The 16,775-nt window shown below is 37.2% G+C and overlaps 1 protein-coding gene across 3 annotated transcripts in view; it reads left to right on the top strand.

Annotated features, from left to right (window-relative positions):
- CFAP97 (cilia and flagella associated protein 97) overlaps window positions 1-13,351 on the top strand; it is a 35,248-nt gene extending 21,897 nt beyond the window's left edge. Inside the window, exons 3-5 of one of the 3 annotated variants that reach the window (XM_036838806.1) lie at window positions 2,489-2,757; window positions 10,883-11,033; window positions 12,167-13,351. In XM_036838806.1, coding sequence (XP_036694701.1) covers window positions 2,489-2,757; window positions 10,883-11,033; window positions 12,167-12,294 — 548 coding nt within the window. In that variant the 3' untranslated portion in view covers window positions 12,295-13,351. The remainder of the gene's footprint in view (window positions 1-2,488; window positions 2,758-10,882; window positions 11,034-12,166) is intronic. The other 2 variants (XM_036838808.1, XM_036838807.1) reach the window with 2 other exon arrangements.
- The last annotated feature ends 3,424 nt before the right edge of the window (window positions 13,352-16,775 follow it).

The following is a 16,775-nucleotide window of genomic DNA, read 5'->3' as shown; positions in this document are numbered from 1 at the left end:
GCAGTGATTTCCACCATTCTGTCTTCCAGGTCACTTATCCGTTCTTCTGCCTCAGTTATTCTGCTATTGATTCCTTTTAGTGTATTTTTCATTTCAGTTATTGTATTGTTCATCTCTGTTTGTTCTTTAATTCTTCTAGGTGTTTGTTCTTTAATTCTTCTAGGTCTTTGTTAAACATTTCTTGCATCTTTTTGATCTTTGCCTCCATTCTTTTTCTGAGGTCCTGGATCATCTTCACTATCATCATTCTGAATCCTTTTTCTGGAAAGTTGCCTATCGCAACTTCATTTAGTTGATTTTCTGGGATTTTCTCTTGTTCCTTCATCTGGTGCATAGTCCTCTGCCTTTTCACTTTGTCTATCTTTCTGTGAAGTAGTTTTCGTTCCACAGGCTGCAGGATTGTAGTTCTTCTTGCTCCTGCTGTCTGCCCTCTGGTGGATGAGTCTGTCTAAGAGGATTGCACAAGTTTCCTGATGGGAGGGACTGGTGGTGGGTAGAGCTGGGTGTTGCTCTGGTGGGCAGAGCTCAGTAAAACTTTAATCTGCTTGTCTGCTGATGGGTGGGGCTGGGTTCCCTCCCTGTTGGTTGTTTGGCCTGAGGCGACCCAGCCCTGGAGCCTATGGGCTCTTTGGTGGGGCTAATGACAGACTCTGGGAGGGCTCACACCGAGGTGTACTTCCCAGAACTTCTGCTGCCAGTGTCCTTGTCCCCACGGTGAGCCACAGCCACCCCTGCCTCTGCAGGAGACCCTCCAACACTAGCAGGTAGGTCTGGCTCAGTCTCTAGTGGGGTCACTGCTCCTTCTCCCTGTGTCCTGATGTGCACACTACATTGTGTGTGCCCTCCACGAGTGGAGTCTCTGTTTCCCCCAGTCCTGTTGAAGTCCTGCAATCAAATCCCGCTAGCCTTCACAGTCTGATTCTCTGGGAATTCCTCCTCCTGTTGCCAGACCTGCGGGTTGGGTTGGGAAGCCTGACGTGGGGCTCAGAACCTTCACTCCAGTGGGTGGACTTCTGTGGTATAATTGTTCTGCAGTTTGTGAGTCACCCACCCAGCGGTTATGGGATTTGATTTGATTTGATTTGATTGTGATTGCGGCCCTCCTACCATCTCATTGCAGCTTCTCGTTTGTCTTTGGATGTGGGGTATCTTTTTTGTTGAGTTCCAGTGTCTTCCTGTTGATGATTGTTCAGCAGTCAGTTGTGATTCCAGTGCTCTCGCAAGAGGGAGTGAGGGCACATCCTTCTACTCCGCCATCTTGAACCCCATGTATATCTTTCTAAATGGGTTCCTATTCAGGTTTTGTCATTAGTGTGGTATGGTTTTCAACAAATTATCAACCACTGATTTCCTAATTTTTCCTGTCAGGAAGCCACTGTTAATCATTTTTTTTAAAGTTTCTGTAATCTTTGATAGTGTTCAGTTTAAGCGTTGGGAGGTAGATTTCGTTTTTGTGAATTTGCTCAAAGGATTTAACTTTTTTGCACCAGTCACATTTTTAAATGGAGTTTAAAATGCCTCTTTGCCTTTGCACTGTGCTTTTAACAGCATAAAATACTAAGGAAGTAAAAGAGCTTACATAAAGGTACGCTCTAATAAAAACAAATAATGGTTACTCTAAAAAAATATTGTTAAAACAAATGTACCATTCTGTTAATCTGATATAATGTATTCATTTTTAGCACAGACTTAAGCCAAAACACTGAGCCAGCTTAATATTTTTAGAAACTTCTGACAAATGTTTAGTAATAATTGTGACTTAATGAATATTGTTATAATAATGAAAATATAAGAATTTAGCATGTTGATAAAAGCTTCATTTGATAATCATAGTATGCAAAATATTTTTCTTTGTTAAAAACTCCTTTTATATAATGTATTTATTTGGCTTTTGCTTAGTCAGGAATAAAAGTTTGACTTTTATAATACAAGTATTTGTTTTAATGCCAATATTAAGATCATAAATCTTGTGTAGTAAAATATTTTCAGGTTAAGTTGAAGGTTTCAGAATATTCTGTGTTTGCTTTTGCCATTTTCTGGCTGTTGTTTGCATTGCTGAGGACATTTTATTTTTTGAAGTATACCCTCCAACCAACAAAAACCATCTCAACTAAGTATTGTGTCAGTGCACTCCACCAGAGGTTTCTAACTTTTAAACTGCCTTAGGAGAACATAAAATGAATGTGACAAAGGCATTTTCCATAAATTATACCGGCAGCGTACAACCAGTGCCATGTACATTTCTCATTAAAATATTTTCATGGTTTTATGTTAGCATTTTATTCCCAAAGAAACCAACGAGCATAAAACTCTAAGCTGCCTCTGAATTTTTTTCTACCCAACTGTAGCCTGGAGGTCATTGGCATTATTTCATACATCCCTTTTCATGAATTAATGTAGTTTCCATTTATAGGAGCTAAAGCATATACTATCATATTTCTGTGCTACTTTGTTTAGCCATTTTCCCCTTTTTTGCTCACTTCTGTAGCTTTTCTGCAATTAGATAAAAAGGGACCACAAAAACATCACTTTGATCAGCCTTCAGTAGCACCCAGGAAAAACTACTCTTTCACAAGAGAGGAGGTGAGACAGATTGATCGGGAAAATCAGAGGCTTTTGAAGGAACTGTCGAGACAGGCTGAAAAACCAGGAAGCAAAAGTACGATTCCAAGAAGATCGACTGGTCCTCCCCCTAAGTTATATCATAGTGCTCTCAACAGACAGAGGGAACAACAAAGGATTGAAAGAGAAAATTTGGTAAGTAACTGAGATTTTTTTAGTCATCAGAGAAAATGCATTTGTACTGATTTGTTAGCCCAACTTTCAGGAAACCCAATACAGCGAAATTTTCTAACTTAATTATATAAAAGTAGGAATAGATATGTATAGCCTGAAATACATGATGAGCTATGAGCCTGGAAGGTACAATGTGTGCTTTTTTATCCAGGAAACTATATTTTAAGGGAATATTAAATGAAAATACTGAAAGCTCCGTTATTTATTTGACTATATCTGTGAAATCACTATAGTAGTATAGGAAATGGTGTCCAAGGGTGAGATACATCTCTCTTCTGGAGAGCTAAATCTATTTCACTTCATTTTATCCTTGAAAGCTAAAATAATTTATATATCATTTATTTTAAATAATAAATACATTCTCAGAGAGGTCAAATTTGTTGCCCTGCTGCTTGAATGTATGAAAGACATTGATTGTTAAAAACCATGTAAGTACCCTTTGATGTCCTAAGGAATACATATGGAAACTGTTGAAAATCTTCACATTAAAAACTATTTATTCATAGCATATCATTTTCTTTATAAAATGCAATTCATAGTAATTGCTCATATTTATTGAGCCTTTAATGCTGGGCATTGTTCTAAGTGTCTTCTAAATGTTAGCTTATTGAATCCTGACAATAATTCTTTCAGGTAGATACTTTATTTTTATCCACATCTTACAAATGGAATAATTGAGACCTAAAAGGGTTAAATAATTAACCCATGGACAAGGAGCTGGTAAGGAAGTGGCTAAGCCAAGATTTTAAACCCAGGTAGCATCTTAAACTAAAATTAGACCCTTAATGAGCACATACATTCAGAGCTAAAATAATTGGTAAAGCTATTATTAAAATTACTAGAATAATTCGCAGAATTCACCCTCATTATGTTTCATCATCAGTACAGTTCTGTTTAACTATGTACTTAACCTGAACTTGCAAGAGTAACAACTCTTGTGAATTTCTTTGTCACCATCACTAGCACCAGGAGTTGGCCAGCTGGGTTGGTATATTTACAAAAATAGTAAACTCTTGGGCCCTTCAGGAGAGTCACCCTGAATGTGGCAGGAAGTAGGTAACAACAAAACAAGTTGAAGTGAGGTTGGTGGGTAGTGAGCTACATAACTTCCTGCATGTCACTCTGGCAGTTTCAAGATTCATTCATGATTTAAGAAAATTTGGAATTAGTGTGTGTCACGAACATCTGGTTTTACCTTATTTTCACTCTCCCACATGGCTCTGGAGTCTGTTTTGTTTATTTAACAAGCAGTTGCATAGTGCATACTGTTTTACAATTTTAGGTCATTTAATCCTCGTAGCAACCTAACGACAGAGCTACTGTTGTTGTGGAGGAGAAAATGAGACACTGAGTAGGGCGCAGGGACTTCCTTAAGGTTAAACAGCTAGCAGGTGGCGGAATCATGTCCCGGTTACCTAGCTTTGGGGTTACTTTTTTTAAACAGCTTTTTTGAGATATGATTCACATACCATACTCATTTAAAGTGTACAATTCATAAGTTGTAGTAAAATAGTTGTAGTAAAATATACGTAACATAAAATTTGCCATTTTGTTTTTAAGTGATTGATTCAGTGGCATTAATTACATTCACAATGTTGTGCAACCATCACTACTACTTATTTCCAAAACTTTTTTGATCACTCCATACAGAAACTCTGTACCAAACAATAACACTCTGTTCTCCCTTCTCCTCAGCCCTTGGTAACCTCTAATCTACCTTCTGTCTATAAATTTGCCTATTCTAGATATTTCATATAAGTGGAATAATAGAATATTTGTCATTTTGTGTCTGGCTTATTTCGCTTATTAGCATGTTTTTGAGGTTCATCCATGTTGTAGCCTGTATCAGAACTTCATTCCTTTTTGTGGCTGAATAATATTCCGTATATGTATGTGCCGCATTTTGATTCCCCGTTCTTCTGATGGTGGACGCTTGGGTTGTTTCCACATTTTGGCTATTGTGAGTAATGCTGCACGGCACACTGACTACAAGTATCTGTTCAGGTCCCTGCTTTCAGTTCCTTTGGGTGCATACCTAAGAGTGGAATTGCTGGGTCATATGGTAATTCTGTGTTTATCTTTTTGAGGAACTTGGGTTTACTTTTGAGAAGCTGAAGCCATAATGGCTAGTGGCTTTACTAGTACGAACAGGATGAAAACCGTTAAGCAGCTTCTGTTTACAGCTTTTATCATCTGCCATATCAATTGTACATCTCAGCTGTTTTAATAAACAGAGGAAAATTACCACTATTTTATTCTTTTTACTTTGTATGCTTAGTAATATGTATATGTGAGCAATATTTTTCTCCATTTCATAGTAAGGTCTTATTTGTTATACTCTAGGACAGTAGAATATAATGTGAACCACATGTATAATTTAAATTTTTCTAGTAGCCACATTAGAAAGGTCAAAGAGGGCTTCCCTGGTGGCGCAGTGGTTGAGAATCTGCCTGCCAATGCAGGGGACACGGGTTCGAGCCCTGGTCTGGGAAGATCCCACATGCCACGGAGCAACTGGGCCCGTGAGCCACAATTACTGAGCCTGCGCGTCTGGAGCCTGTGCTCCGCAACAGGAGAGGCCGCGATAGTGAGAGGCCCGTGCACCGCGATGAAGAGTGGCCCCCACTCGCCGCAACTGGAGAAAGCCCTCGCACAGAAACGAAGACCCAACACAGCCATAAATAAATAAATAAATAAAAATTAAAAAAAAAAAAAAAAAAAAAAGGTCAAAGAAACAGGTGAAATCATTCTGCTATAATATTTTAACTGACTAAATCAAAAATATTACATTTTAACATGTAATCAGTATAAAAAATTGATATTTTACCTTTTTTTGGTACTAAGTCTTTGAAATCTGTTGTATATTTTATACTTAGAGCACATCTCAATTTGGACTAGCCACGTTTTAAATGCTCTGTAGCTACATGTGGCTTGTGGCCTTGGGCAGTGCAGCTCTGAAACAAAAGCTTAATTCATAAGAAGTGGAAAAAGTAGCTTAAAGCTAAACAGGAAAATAAACATAATTTATTATAAAATATCATTACGTTATTGTAAGGAAAAGTAATCTTCCAGATTTATGCTTAACTCTTCATCGTCTATACCAAAATAAAACTAATTCTATACCTTTTAAAATTTTTTCTTGGCTATTCCTTTGTGTTTATTCTTCATAATAACTGATTTTTTTCTTTATAAAAAGTTTTTTTATAAATTTTTGTTGGAATTGTGTTGACTTTACATTTTAATTGCAGAGTGTTTGGCACTCTTAAAATATTACCTTCCTATCTAGAAATATGGTATGTCTTTCCATTTACTCAAGCCTTCTTATACTCTACCTTAGTAAGGTTTTATAGTTTTCTTTAAAACTATATATTTTTATGCTAGTGCCATGAAATTTTTCATTACATTTTCTAATTGGTTACTTTTGTAAACCATCACTTTTTGTATATTTATTATATAAGCAGCCACCTACCAAATCCCTATTTAGAGCCACATTGGCTCTAATAGTTCCTCAGTGTGAGATGATATACTTTTTTTTTTTTTTTTTTTTTTTTAATAAATTTATTTATTTATTTATTTATATTATTTTTGGCTGTGTTGGGTGTTTGGTGCTGTGTGCGGGGTTTCTCTAGTTGCAGAGAGCTGGGGCGACTCTTTGTTGCGGTGCGCGGGCTTCTCATTGTCGTGGCTTCTCTTGTTGCGGAGCACGGACTCTAGGCACGCAGGCTTCAGTAGCTGTGGCACGTGGGCTCCGTAGTTGTGGCTTGCGGGCTCTAGAGCGCAGGCTCAGTAGTTGTGGCACATGGGCTTAGCTGCTCCGCAGCATGTGGGATCTTCCCAGGCCAGGGCTGGAACCTGTGTCCCTTGCATTGGCAGGCGGATTCCTAACCACTGCGCCACCAGGGAAGCCCCGAGATGATATACTTTTAACCTGTTTGCTAAACTGTTCGTAGTCAAAACACACGTGCATGGGTACAGACATACTCACACAGCACTTTTGTGTCAGGTGTACTGCACAAGCAGGGTCCATTACTTTATAATTTTCATGATTTATAATCCTTCATTTGCTCCATCTCCAATGATAGAGGCCAGTTCAGGTGGCTAACAGGCATGATGACTAAAGCAGTTCTGTTCCAGTACTCTCAAATTAGTTCCTTAGTATTCCAGAGCTGTTAGACTTGAGACAAAGTAGTGCTGTGCAGAAGAGGTAGAAAAGGAGAGCCCTCTATCCAGTAGAGGGCGTGCTTGCTACATATAGACTCAATTATATTAGAACTTCATTATTTCAAAAGGGAACAAATTTTTTAATTCATGAATTTTGAAATATTCCTGTTAAACCATGTCTCTTTATATTCATTTGGACATAATATGAATTCTGTTTTCATGAAAGAGTGCAAGAATAACTTTAGCAGAAGGAGAAGGGGTCAGTGAGGATACTTATAGTTTCACCTTACTCTAAAAGTAATGAGGCTATTTCATGCTCTTAAATGTATGTATGTCAGTTTCCTGAGCTGTGAAAAGGGGGTGGGGAGAGGAGTAATTGAATAAAGTAAACCATAATCTTTCCACTCAGGAGTTACTGTGTTAAAATATTTTTAAAGTAAAAGTAATGCATGTGTGGGGTTGGCCAAAAAGTTTGTTCGGGCTTTTGTAACATCTTACAGAAAACCCGAACAAACTTTTTGGCCAACCCAATGTAAATTTATAAAATTCAAACCAGTCTTAGAAACATTAAATGAGCAATAAAATCCTTCTTCCCTCTTCTGTTCTTTGTCTGCTGGTTTAGGGAGGTAATTTTAGATAGATGTGAAAACTATTAGAGAGAGAGTGATATGTTGTCACAAAGATGAAGGTTTATAGCAAATCTCATACCAAGTATGAGTATCATCTGTGGATTAGTCAGTACCTTTGTTCCAAGGTCTTGAAATAATTTACAGTTCACTCACTCTGGTCTTCCTCCTCTGCTTATTGTCTATTATCTCCTTCCATAGAAGAAAGCAAGCTAATGATAACTGAATACGACTCCAGCTATAGACAAATATGTAGAACAGTCCTGATTGTCCCAGACTGTAGGACACTTGTTACTCTTTAATGTCCTTCGGGGTCTTTGCTTTTTCACTTTAGAAACAATAAAGCAACTCTCCTCTGCCGACAGCTGCAGAAATCATTAACTCACTGTTTGTCCATTCATTCGTTTTAACCTTTCTACCTCAGAAGACAGGATTCAGGCTGGGTTAATTTTCTTTCGAAAAAGAGTGATACTTCCTACATAGGACAGAGATATTTGAACAAACTGTTTGGATTCATTATTAGAATCTGATTTGAGTAGCAGTTCTAAGATTTTGTAAACCATAAATGGGAATATAAGTAACCATTCTTACATTTTTCAATCCATTAAACAGATATTTGTTTAATGTCTGCAATGAGCTATGTAAGAAACTGGAATGGATATAAGAAAAAATATAAAATACTGCCCTGTCATTTAATATATAACTTAGCTATGAAGATAATACTAGAGTGTGTCAAACAACTAGAAAATAATCAAAGCAGTGTTAAGGATAGCAATTAATATTTAATAAGTCCTTACTATATGCCAGGCACTGTTCTGAGCATTTTATATGCATTATCTCACTTAGTACCCTAAACTGACTCTGAGTTTTATTTCATTGTTAATATCACTATTAAGTCGTTTGACCAAGGTCACACAATCAATGGCAGAGCAAAGGTTTAAATCCAGGTCTTTCTGGCTAGAAAACTTATATTTTTTTATCACTCAATTACAAGTGTTACAGTATTTTGAGCTATCATTTTTAAGTCTTACTCAGGAGTTGTAAATTGATGACTAGATTGAAATGTATATACTTTTGACTTTAGGGTTTCTACTGTAATCCTTCATCTTTTTATCAGTATATTGTTTCTACAAGTAAGAGCTGTTTGTATCTGAAATCATCCCTTTAGCTTTTGCTGAGCTTGTTGTGTTCATGTCGCACACAGATACCTGGCACGGTTCCGTGTGATCTGGATAGCTGAACCAAATCATTGCTCTCTTATTTCCCCAGGTTTCTGCATGTAAACTTGATAAGTGACATATCAGCATTACAGAATGGGTTTACTTTTTGCCTTACTGTTAACTTATTTCAAAATTGATTTTGATCACATTACTTTATATGTTTTATATCTGATAAATAAGCATTGCAATTCTCTTAAAGTTTGTAAAAGAAAAATATACATACAACCAAATGAATAAATTTAGGGAATTAGCAGTTTATCTAAAAAACATTGAGACTTCTACCAGCAAAAAAAACAAAATTAGTAGGTAACTGAAAATACCAAGTTTTCTGTGCTGTCCATTCCACCGTGCACAGCTCAATGGGTAGTTAATAGGATAATCAGATAAAACAGCGAATGGTTCTCTACCCAGTAAAACACATTGATGATGTGATACCCAGCAAGTTTCTTACTCAGTTATAAACTGCAGGTGGAGGAGATATATTAGTTGGTAGGTCTTGGCACCTAAATTGTACAGGTTCTCTGTCTACAAAGAGAGAAGGGCAGCATGTTATGATGGAAAGACCGTAGACTTTATAGTCAGGTGGAACCACAGATAAATCCTGACTCTGAACTCAGCAAAGAGAACCGTTACTCTAATTGTGTAAGACTTCACTGAGGAGTTGACTCTTTTCTAGCTTTTGAAGGCTCAGAACTGAAGAAGGGCATTTCATGCAGGAAGGTGAGCTGGCAGGCTGAGTCCTCTGGGTGGGTCCGGCTGCTTCTTCCTGTGTCCTGCGCCTCTGCCGTTCGTCTGCAGGCTCCTTTCATCCTACAGCCCTTGCTCTCCTTTCCTCGGTAGCTCTTCCCTGAACATTTTGGCTTCTCTGGAATCGCACAGGAACACTGATAATGGAGCCTCAGAATAGCAGGGCAGGAGGGGGCTGATAACAGTTGAGAACAAGTTCTGGAGACGGTTGGTGGTGGTGCACTGTAGGCTTAAAAATGGTTAGAATGGTAAATCTTACGTGGATTATACCACAATACAAAGAAAAAACTAAGTTGAGGGAGAAGGAAAAAAGATTGTCCAGAGAAAACTTGTCCTATGACTAAACTCATGAGGCTAACTTTATAATGTGAATCTTAGTGCAGGACAGGATTCTCTTCTCAATAAAGATCAACTTGCTACAGAGAAAGTTTAAGTCAATAAAGAAAATAATGAAACACAACCATGGATCAGTTCCCCAATCCATTTGGTCTCCTGAAACATTCCTTTCTCACCGAAGCCTGTGAAAATCAAACAAAAGAAACTCTTTCACCTTCTGATTTGTGAAGGAAGGATTATGAATAAAATTAGGGACATTACACATTAGCCTCTGTTACAGAATCGTTATTAATGCACATACCACGCTACTGGATACTATCTTGCCTTGGCTAGTTGGTTTATACAATCTTTAAAAAGCTTTATGTTCTATGTAGTTGATTTCAAACTTCTTAAGAGCAAAAACTTTTTTTTTCCAAACAATTTTATGCAGAATCTTCAATATATAAAACAGACAATACAGAAAGCATAGTTGGGCTGGTAGAAGTTAGGAGTGGGAGACCTGAGAGGGCGGCCCACTTGGCCTTTCCTCAACGTCCTAGGAGCCCTGAGGCACCACTGGAAAGTAAACAGGTTGGCAGTCACTGCTCTGTGCGCATATATAGATAGAACTTATAGTAGCTTAGCGATGTTCACAGTCATTTCTACGGTTGAACACTGGGCTCTTAGCATTATTGCTCCCGTTATGTCATTTCTATGAGAAAATCAGGTTTAATGTATTTCAGCTTACAGCACCTTTTCTAAGATTGTAACCCGACAAAGAAGAGAGATGTGCCTACAGTCGGTTGTTAAAATCATAGCGGTTTTGGTTAGCCATAGGATAGGTGAAAACCCTTAGATTTTCCTGAAAGTACATTATTTGAAATATTTTTTCACAGTGACTTTAAGTCTTTTCTACTTTATTTTGTGAATTTCAGGTTCTAGAAAGTATTCGCCTTTTTAAAAAACTATTGCTATTTATCTAACGTTGGCTTTTAAATTGGTTGTCTTTAAATGAAGGCTTTATTGAAAAGGCTTGAAGCTGTGAAACCAACAGTTGGTATGAAACGCTCAGAACAGCTGATGGATTATCACCGCAACATGGGTCATCTCAGCTCATCCCCGACCTCCAGGCGAGTGAGGTCCACTCTTGGCCAGTACAGCCCGTTACGTAAGCATACTCGAAATTATTTTGTACTTGTTCGTGTCTTTTGTCCTTTTAAAAACATATAGCTTCGGTTCTTATGATAGAGTTTTAAAATGCTGACTTCTGGAATGCAATCTGTTGTTTTTCACTGGCATGCTTTGTTTTATTTGTGTTACTTCGTTAATTTCAGGTTTCATTTACAGTGTTTAATGGCAACATAGGAAGGAAACCAGGAGATAAAACAATTGAAAATATCAGTTATCTCTTAGATCATGGAGGAGAGACTTTTACTTTCAATATGTTTATTTAAGGAAGAAATGAACAGATATGCTCTTTAAAAGTTGCTGAAACATTCTCTTTAGCCAGTTAAGAATTTTTAGTAGTATCTTCCAGCCCTAATATGTGCTTTTTCTTCCTCATTGGTAACTAAAAGAAGAATTAGCAATCTGTAGTCATCAGATTAATCCCTCTTAATGCTTAACATACGATCCGTTACATGCCTGGCCGGTAGTGTGTCCCGGAGAACGCAGGTGGGAGTGACCACTGAGTGCTAGGGTGTGTGACGCATGGAAAGGCCAGACCTTTTTCCCTACAGAAGTCTATGCTGTTGGTTCATGTATGTGTTCAGAACTATAAAGTCTGTAGAAGCTAATCCTAAGAGAAAGTTGGAACCGCTTGTAATCTTAGACACTCAAATGACTAGTAATTCCATTCACTCATCCCTCAAGCATCATTTCCTTGGCACAGTTCATGACTAAGAAAGGGTCTTATTCCAGTTACTCACACTTAGTATTATGCCTTAAAAGCAGTAAATTATTTGTTGAATAAATGTATAAATGGTTATACATAGAGATTTTTTTCCCACTTGAATCCTTTGAGAAGCTTTTAAAAACATTTATTCCCACCCCAAATCTATTGAATCAAAATGCCCTAATATAGAGTCTGGGCATGTTTGTTATTCTATTTTTAAGTTCCACGGGGAATTCAGAAGTACATTCCTGGTTGAGAATCAAATTAGACTATTAAAAACACACCTGTGAGATAGGGAAGAAAATTTTATTATGGGCTTCAAGATAGGAGAGGAAGTTTATTAGATGATGATTTATATATTTAGTTTAAATAATTCAAATCTTTTCTTATTCTTTATATATTTTCAGGAGGAGCTTCCAGGACATCCAGTGCTACCAGTGGTCTCAGTTGTAAGAGTGAGCGATCAGCTTTTGACACATCCAGTGGCCTGTTGCTAAGACCTAAGCCCCCTAATGTCCGTACAGCTTGGTTATAAAAACTCTTTTTACTTTAAACATTGATCATCAAATTCTTACTGAAGTGCTCTTGTATATTACTATCATTCTCTGTATAAACATCTAAATACTGCTTTAAGCAATTTAAGGTGTACAACAGTGACTTGTAATTTATTGTAATTCGATGCAAAATTGTTTTGAAAAGACAATTTAATATAAAATCAGTGTTTCCTGTGAGGAGGAGTTTATATGAGACTTGTATGTATTTTACAGAGAAATGGTAGTATGCCGGTGTATTTTCTCAACATAGAAATTGGTTCAGCTGTCAGACTGACAAAACAGTTGTGATAGCATCGCTGAACGTTGGACCCAAGATGTTAGCTATATAGTTCTTGTTTGATGTGTTGTTTTTTTCGTTTCTTGTAAGCTTTATACCATGAGCATAGCTCCTGACTGACTTTGTTTTCTCTTTGCTTCAGAACTTGGGCAGTGTGACTTATAACTTAATTGTAAGACAGTTATTATGAAACAAATCTTGAAATTTGTTTTCATTGGTGGAGCTGATTTAGATTTGATGAGCAGATTGAGTGAAGCTTGAACTGGGGCCGTCCTTGTGATTCACCAGAGGTACCTACTACTTCTGTAGAAGGGAACTGAGTTAGATCTCAAACACTTTATCAACCATTCTGAACCATTTCAAACTGTGAGTATTAGAAAGCTCAACTTAGAAGCTCCTCTTTCATGTTTTTATATATTCAGGGAAAGTAGTTAATGATTCTGAGAAATTAGGTTTCTTTAGAGCTACTGCATTGTAAATAGTTTGTCCAAGGACCAGATCATCATAAGCAAAAACAAGTATCTGTTGAATCAGCAAAATAGCACCACCAGTTTGAAGGGCCAAGAAGCAGATCCTGAGTTGTGTCAGGACAGTGTTTTAAGGGATGCTGTTAATGAGTTGTGTTATACTTAGAGTTTATTGTTTTAAGTGAGAAGAAAAGAAAGAAATGCATTGTCTCACAGCTTTAGAAATTCCAGCTAGTGTTTTTAAGGGCTGAAAAAGAAAACTAAAAATATGAATGATAAAGGGGAAAAAAATCACGTTTGTTGAGGCTACTTTAAATGTCAGCTAACTTTCTTGCTTTGTTTTGGTTTGGGCATTTGTGTTGAACTCTGGAAGTATCATTTTTATCTGTCCCACTTTTAAAGTCCTAATAATCTTAAATGGAATTAGTAATGGCGAGTAGGGTGTAATATAGTTGACTTTTAAAATTAGAATATTTTTCTGTCAATCTATAGGCTCTTATACAACAAAGTATATCTAGGTCATGTTGCTTCTGCTGTCCTGATTGTCACTGTTTTCATTACTGGCCTTTTCTGTATACCTTAAAATGTATTGGAAAGTTTCTATATTAAATGCCAAATCTTTCTTTTCCTTAGTGTGAATTTTTGATCTGTAACCACAGTAAGATTTGTTCTTTGTTTTTCTGGGTTAACTCAAGCTCTGTAGCATGCACGCCGAACTTACTTTTCTTAATACCTTTGGCAGTAAGCCAAACTGCATTTTACTGAACATCAGTTCAGAATTTCTTGGTCTTAGTTTGTATTGATAGATTTTGTTTACGATAGGGCATGCGAAACGTGGGAAGAATAGGGTTAAAAAATTTATGTGAACACAAGCTGACTGAGAGATTTTTCTGCTGCTTTCTTTGAGCTTACAGTGTTCGTTCGCTGCTATCTGATATTCTGTTCTGGTGAACAGATTTTTTTTTTTTTAACTTTTTTTAAAATTTTTTTATTTATTTATGGCTGTGTTGGGTCTTCGTGTGCGAGGGCTTTCTCTAGTTGTGGCAAGCGGGGGCCACTCTTCATCGCGGTGCGCGGGCCTCTCACTATCACGGCCTCTCTTGTTGTGGAGCACAGGCTCCAGACGCGCAGGCTCAGTAATTGTGGCTCACGGGCCCAGCCGCTCCGCGGCATGTGGGATCTTCCCAGACCAGGGCTCGAACCCGTGTTCCCTGCATTGGCAGGCAGACTCTCAACCACTGCGCCACCTGGGAAGCCCTGGTGAACAGATTTTTACATCACTTAGTGCTCTGCTTTATACATAAATTTTAGCTATACTAAACCAAGGTTTTTGTTTTGTTTTTTAACTTATTGCACTTTTAATGTTTGTATAACAACCTATCTTTAAGGAGTGATACGATAATGTTGAATTTAAAATTCAGCATTTGAATATCTGCTCAATAGTGAGTTAGCCAATTTTTTTAAATTGATTTTTAAGCTGTTAGAGAAAAAAAAGTATGAAACCTTTTATGTAACAGCACTAGTTTCTGAATACATTTTGTATGGTCTTTGCTACCATATGTCAGGATACAATTATAATTTTATAGGTAAAGCCGTACTTTTATTTTATTTTTGATCATTAAAAAATTTTTTTTCTTTGTATTTTGATTTTACATACTAATATAATGCCTTTAGTTTTTACTGCGTTAACAGGGGAGGTTCATCTAAGTATTTCTGATAACAGGGGTTCAACCTGAAGTAAAAGTCAGGAAGAGCAACAATATTCATCTTTTCAAAGTGGAATTTACAATTCTGTTGTCATGATTCGTTTATATGATAAGTATAAATAGAGGGATAGGAGTTGAAAAATGTGATATTCTCTGATATAAGTCAAGGTACTTTTAAGATGTCATGATTTAAGGGGTATTTTTATGAAGGAATTGTAAGTATACTATTTTCATTTTCAAGAACATAAAAAAAGTGAAGGATCCTCTAGCACTACTTTACATTTGGTTCACTTGTACCTAAGATATATATTTTGAAGATTTACACGTGCAACTAGAAATTATACTAATCCAAGGTCTACAATTACTAGGCAAGGTTCTTATTGAGAGTTATTTTCATATCTGTCAAATGTTAAACTGATGTTACATCCTTTTTAATAAGATTCTATGAAAGATTTTGAACTATTAAAGTTATTTCCTAAGGGATAGCAATTATCTCATACTTCCCCTACTTCCTTTTTTCAATCTCCATAAAAAGCTGCTTTCTTAGCTACTACTCCGAATAAAATTTTTCTTGTTTGCTTATAAATGTAGTGTAATGCAGTGGTTTTCAGCTTGTTAACCCAAATGTCCAAAATGTCCTAGATAACTTTAAAAAGAGGTCATTGGGATGGATATGATTGTGTACTTCTCATCTTCAAATTCAAGTACTGCACAGTGTGAAAAGGATTATGACCAATATAAAGCTGGGGACACAAGTTTAAGTTATTCTATTTTAATAACTAAATTCATAAAATGTTTAATATTTTAAATGCCAAAGTCTAAACCTATAAATGATTGTAAACCATCCTAGAAAATGTGCTTAATGCTCATGAATACTTTATTTCTATGAATAAAGATAGTAAGAAACTTAAAAATCAGCATCCTTTTTTAATTTTCCAGTCCACTGTAATGTGTTTTAGGCATGAAGAACTAGCTTGGCACAGTGAAGAAAGAAAGAAAAGAATGAAACATAACTGAGTTTTGATCCTATGTCTGTCTCTCAAATGCACTCTCTTATTCCCATTTTAAAAATTAGAATAACTTTTATGTGCCTTACATGACTAAGAATTAGCGAGAATGAAATTGGAAAGAGGATATTAATATTTATATCTTTGAAAGTATGACGTTTATGTGGCAAAGCGTTTGCTTAAAATTACATTCTTGGGCTTCCCTGGTGGCGCAGTGGTTAGGAATCCACCTGCCAATGCAGGGAACATGGGTTCGTGTCCCGGTCCGGGAAGATCCCACATGCCGCGGAGCGGCTAGGCCCGTGAGCCACAACTACTGAGCCTGCGCATCTGGAGCCTGTGCTCCACAACGGGAGAGGTCGCGACAGTGAGAGGCCCGCGCACCGCGATTAAGAGTGGCCCCCGCTTGCCACAACTGGAGAAAGCCCTTGCACAGAAACGAAGACCCAACACAGCCAAAAATAAATAAATTAATTAATTTTTTTAAAAAATTACATTCTTGGGCTTTCCTGGTGGTGCAGTGGTTACAAATCCACCTGCCAGTGCACGAGACATGGGTTCGAGCCCTGGTCCGGGAATATCCCACCTGCTGCGGAGCAACTAAGCCCGTGTGCCACAACTACTGAGCCCACGTGCCACAACTTCTGAAGCCTACATGCCTAGAGCCCGTGCTCCGCAACGAGAGAAGCCACCGCAATGAGAAGCCCGCGCACCACAACGAAGAGTAGCCCCTGCTTACATCAACTAGAGAAAGGCTACGCACAGCAACGAAGACCCAACGCAGCCAAAAATAAATAAAATAAATTTAAAAAAAGAAATTACATTCTTGATCCTCATCTCTTCAAACCACATCATCTAATTTGTCCTGTAAAATTGTTATGATGCTACAACAGACACTCTTTTATAGCTTGAAGCAGTGTTTTTTAAAAAGTTCACATCAACATTTCATATTAATATATGTATTATGAATGATAAGAAATACTCTTTTTAAAACTTGCTGCTAAA

The sequence above is a fragment of the Balaenoptera musculus genome, chromosome 21, assembly GCF_009873245.2.
Source record: "Balaenoptera musculus isolate JJ_BM4_2016_0621 chromosome 21, mBalMus1.pri.v3, whole genome shotgun sequence".
Taxonomy (NCBI): domain Eukaryota; kingdom Metazoa; phylum Chordata; class Mammalia; order Artiodactyla; family Balaenopteridae; genus Balaenoptera; species Balaenoptera musculus.
This window is presented reverse-complemented; position numbering and strand designations above follow the sequence as displayed.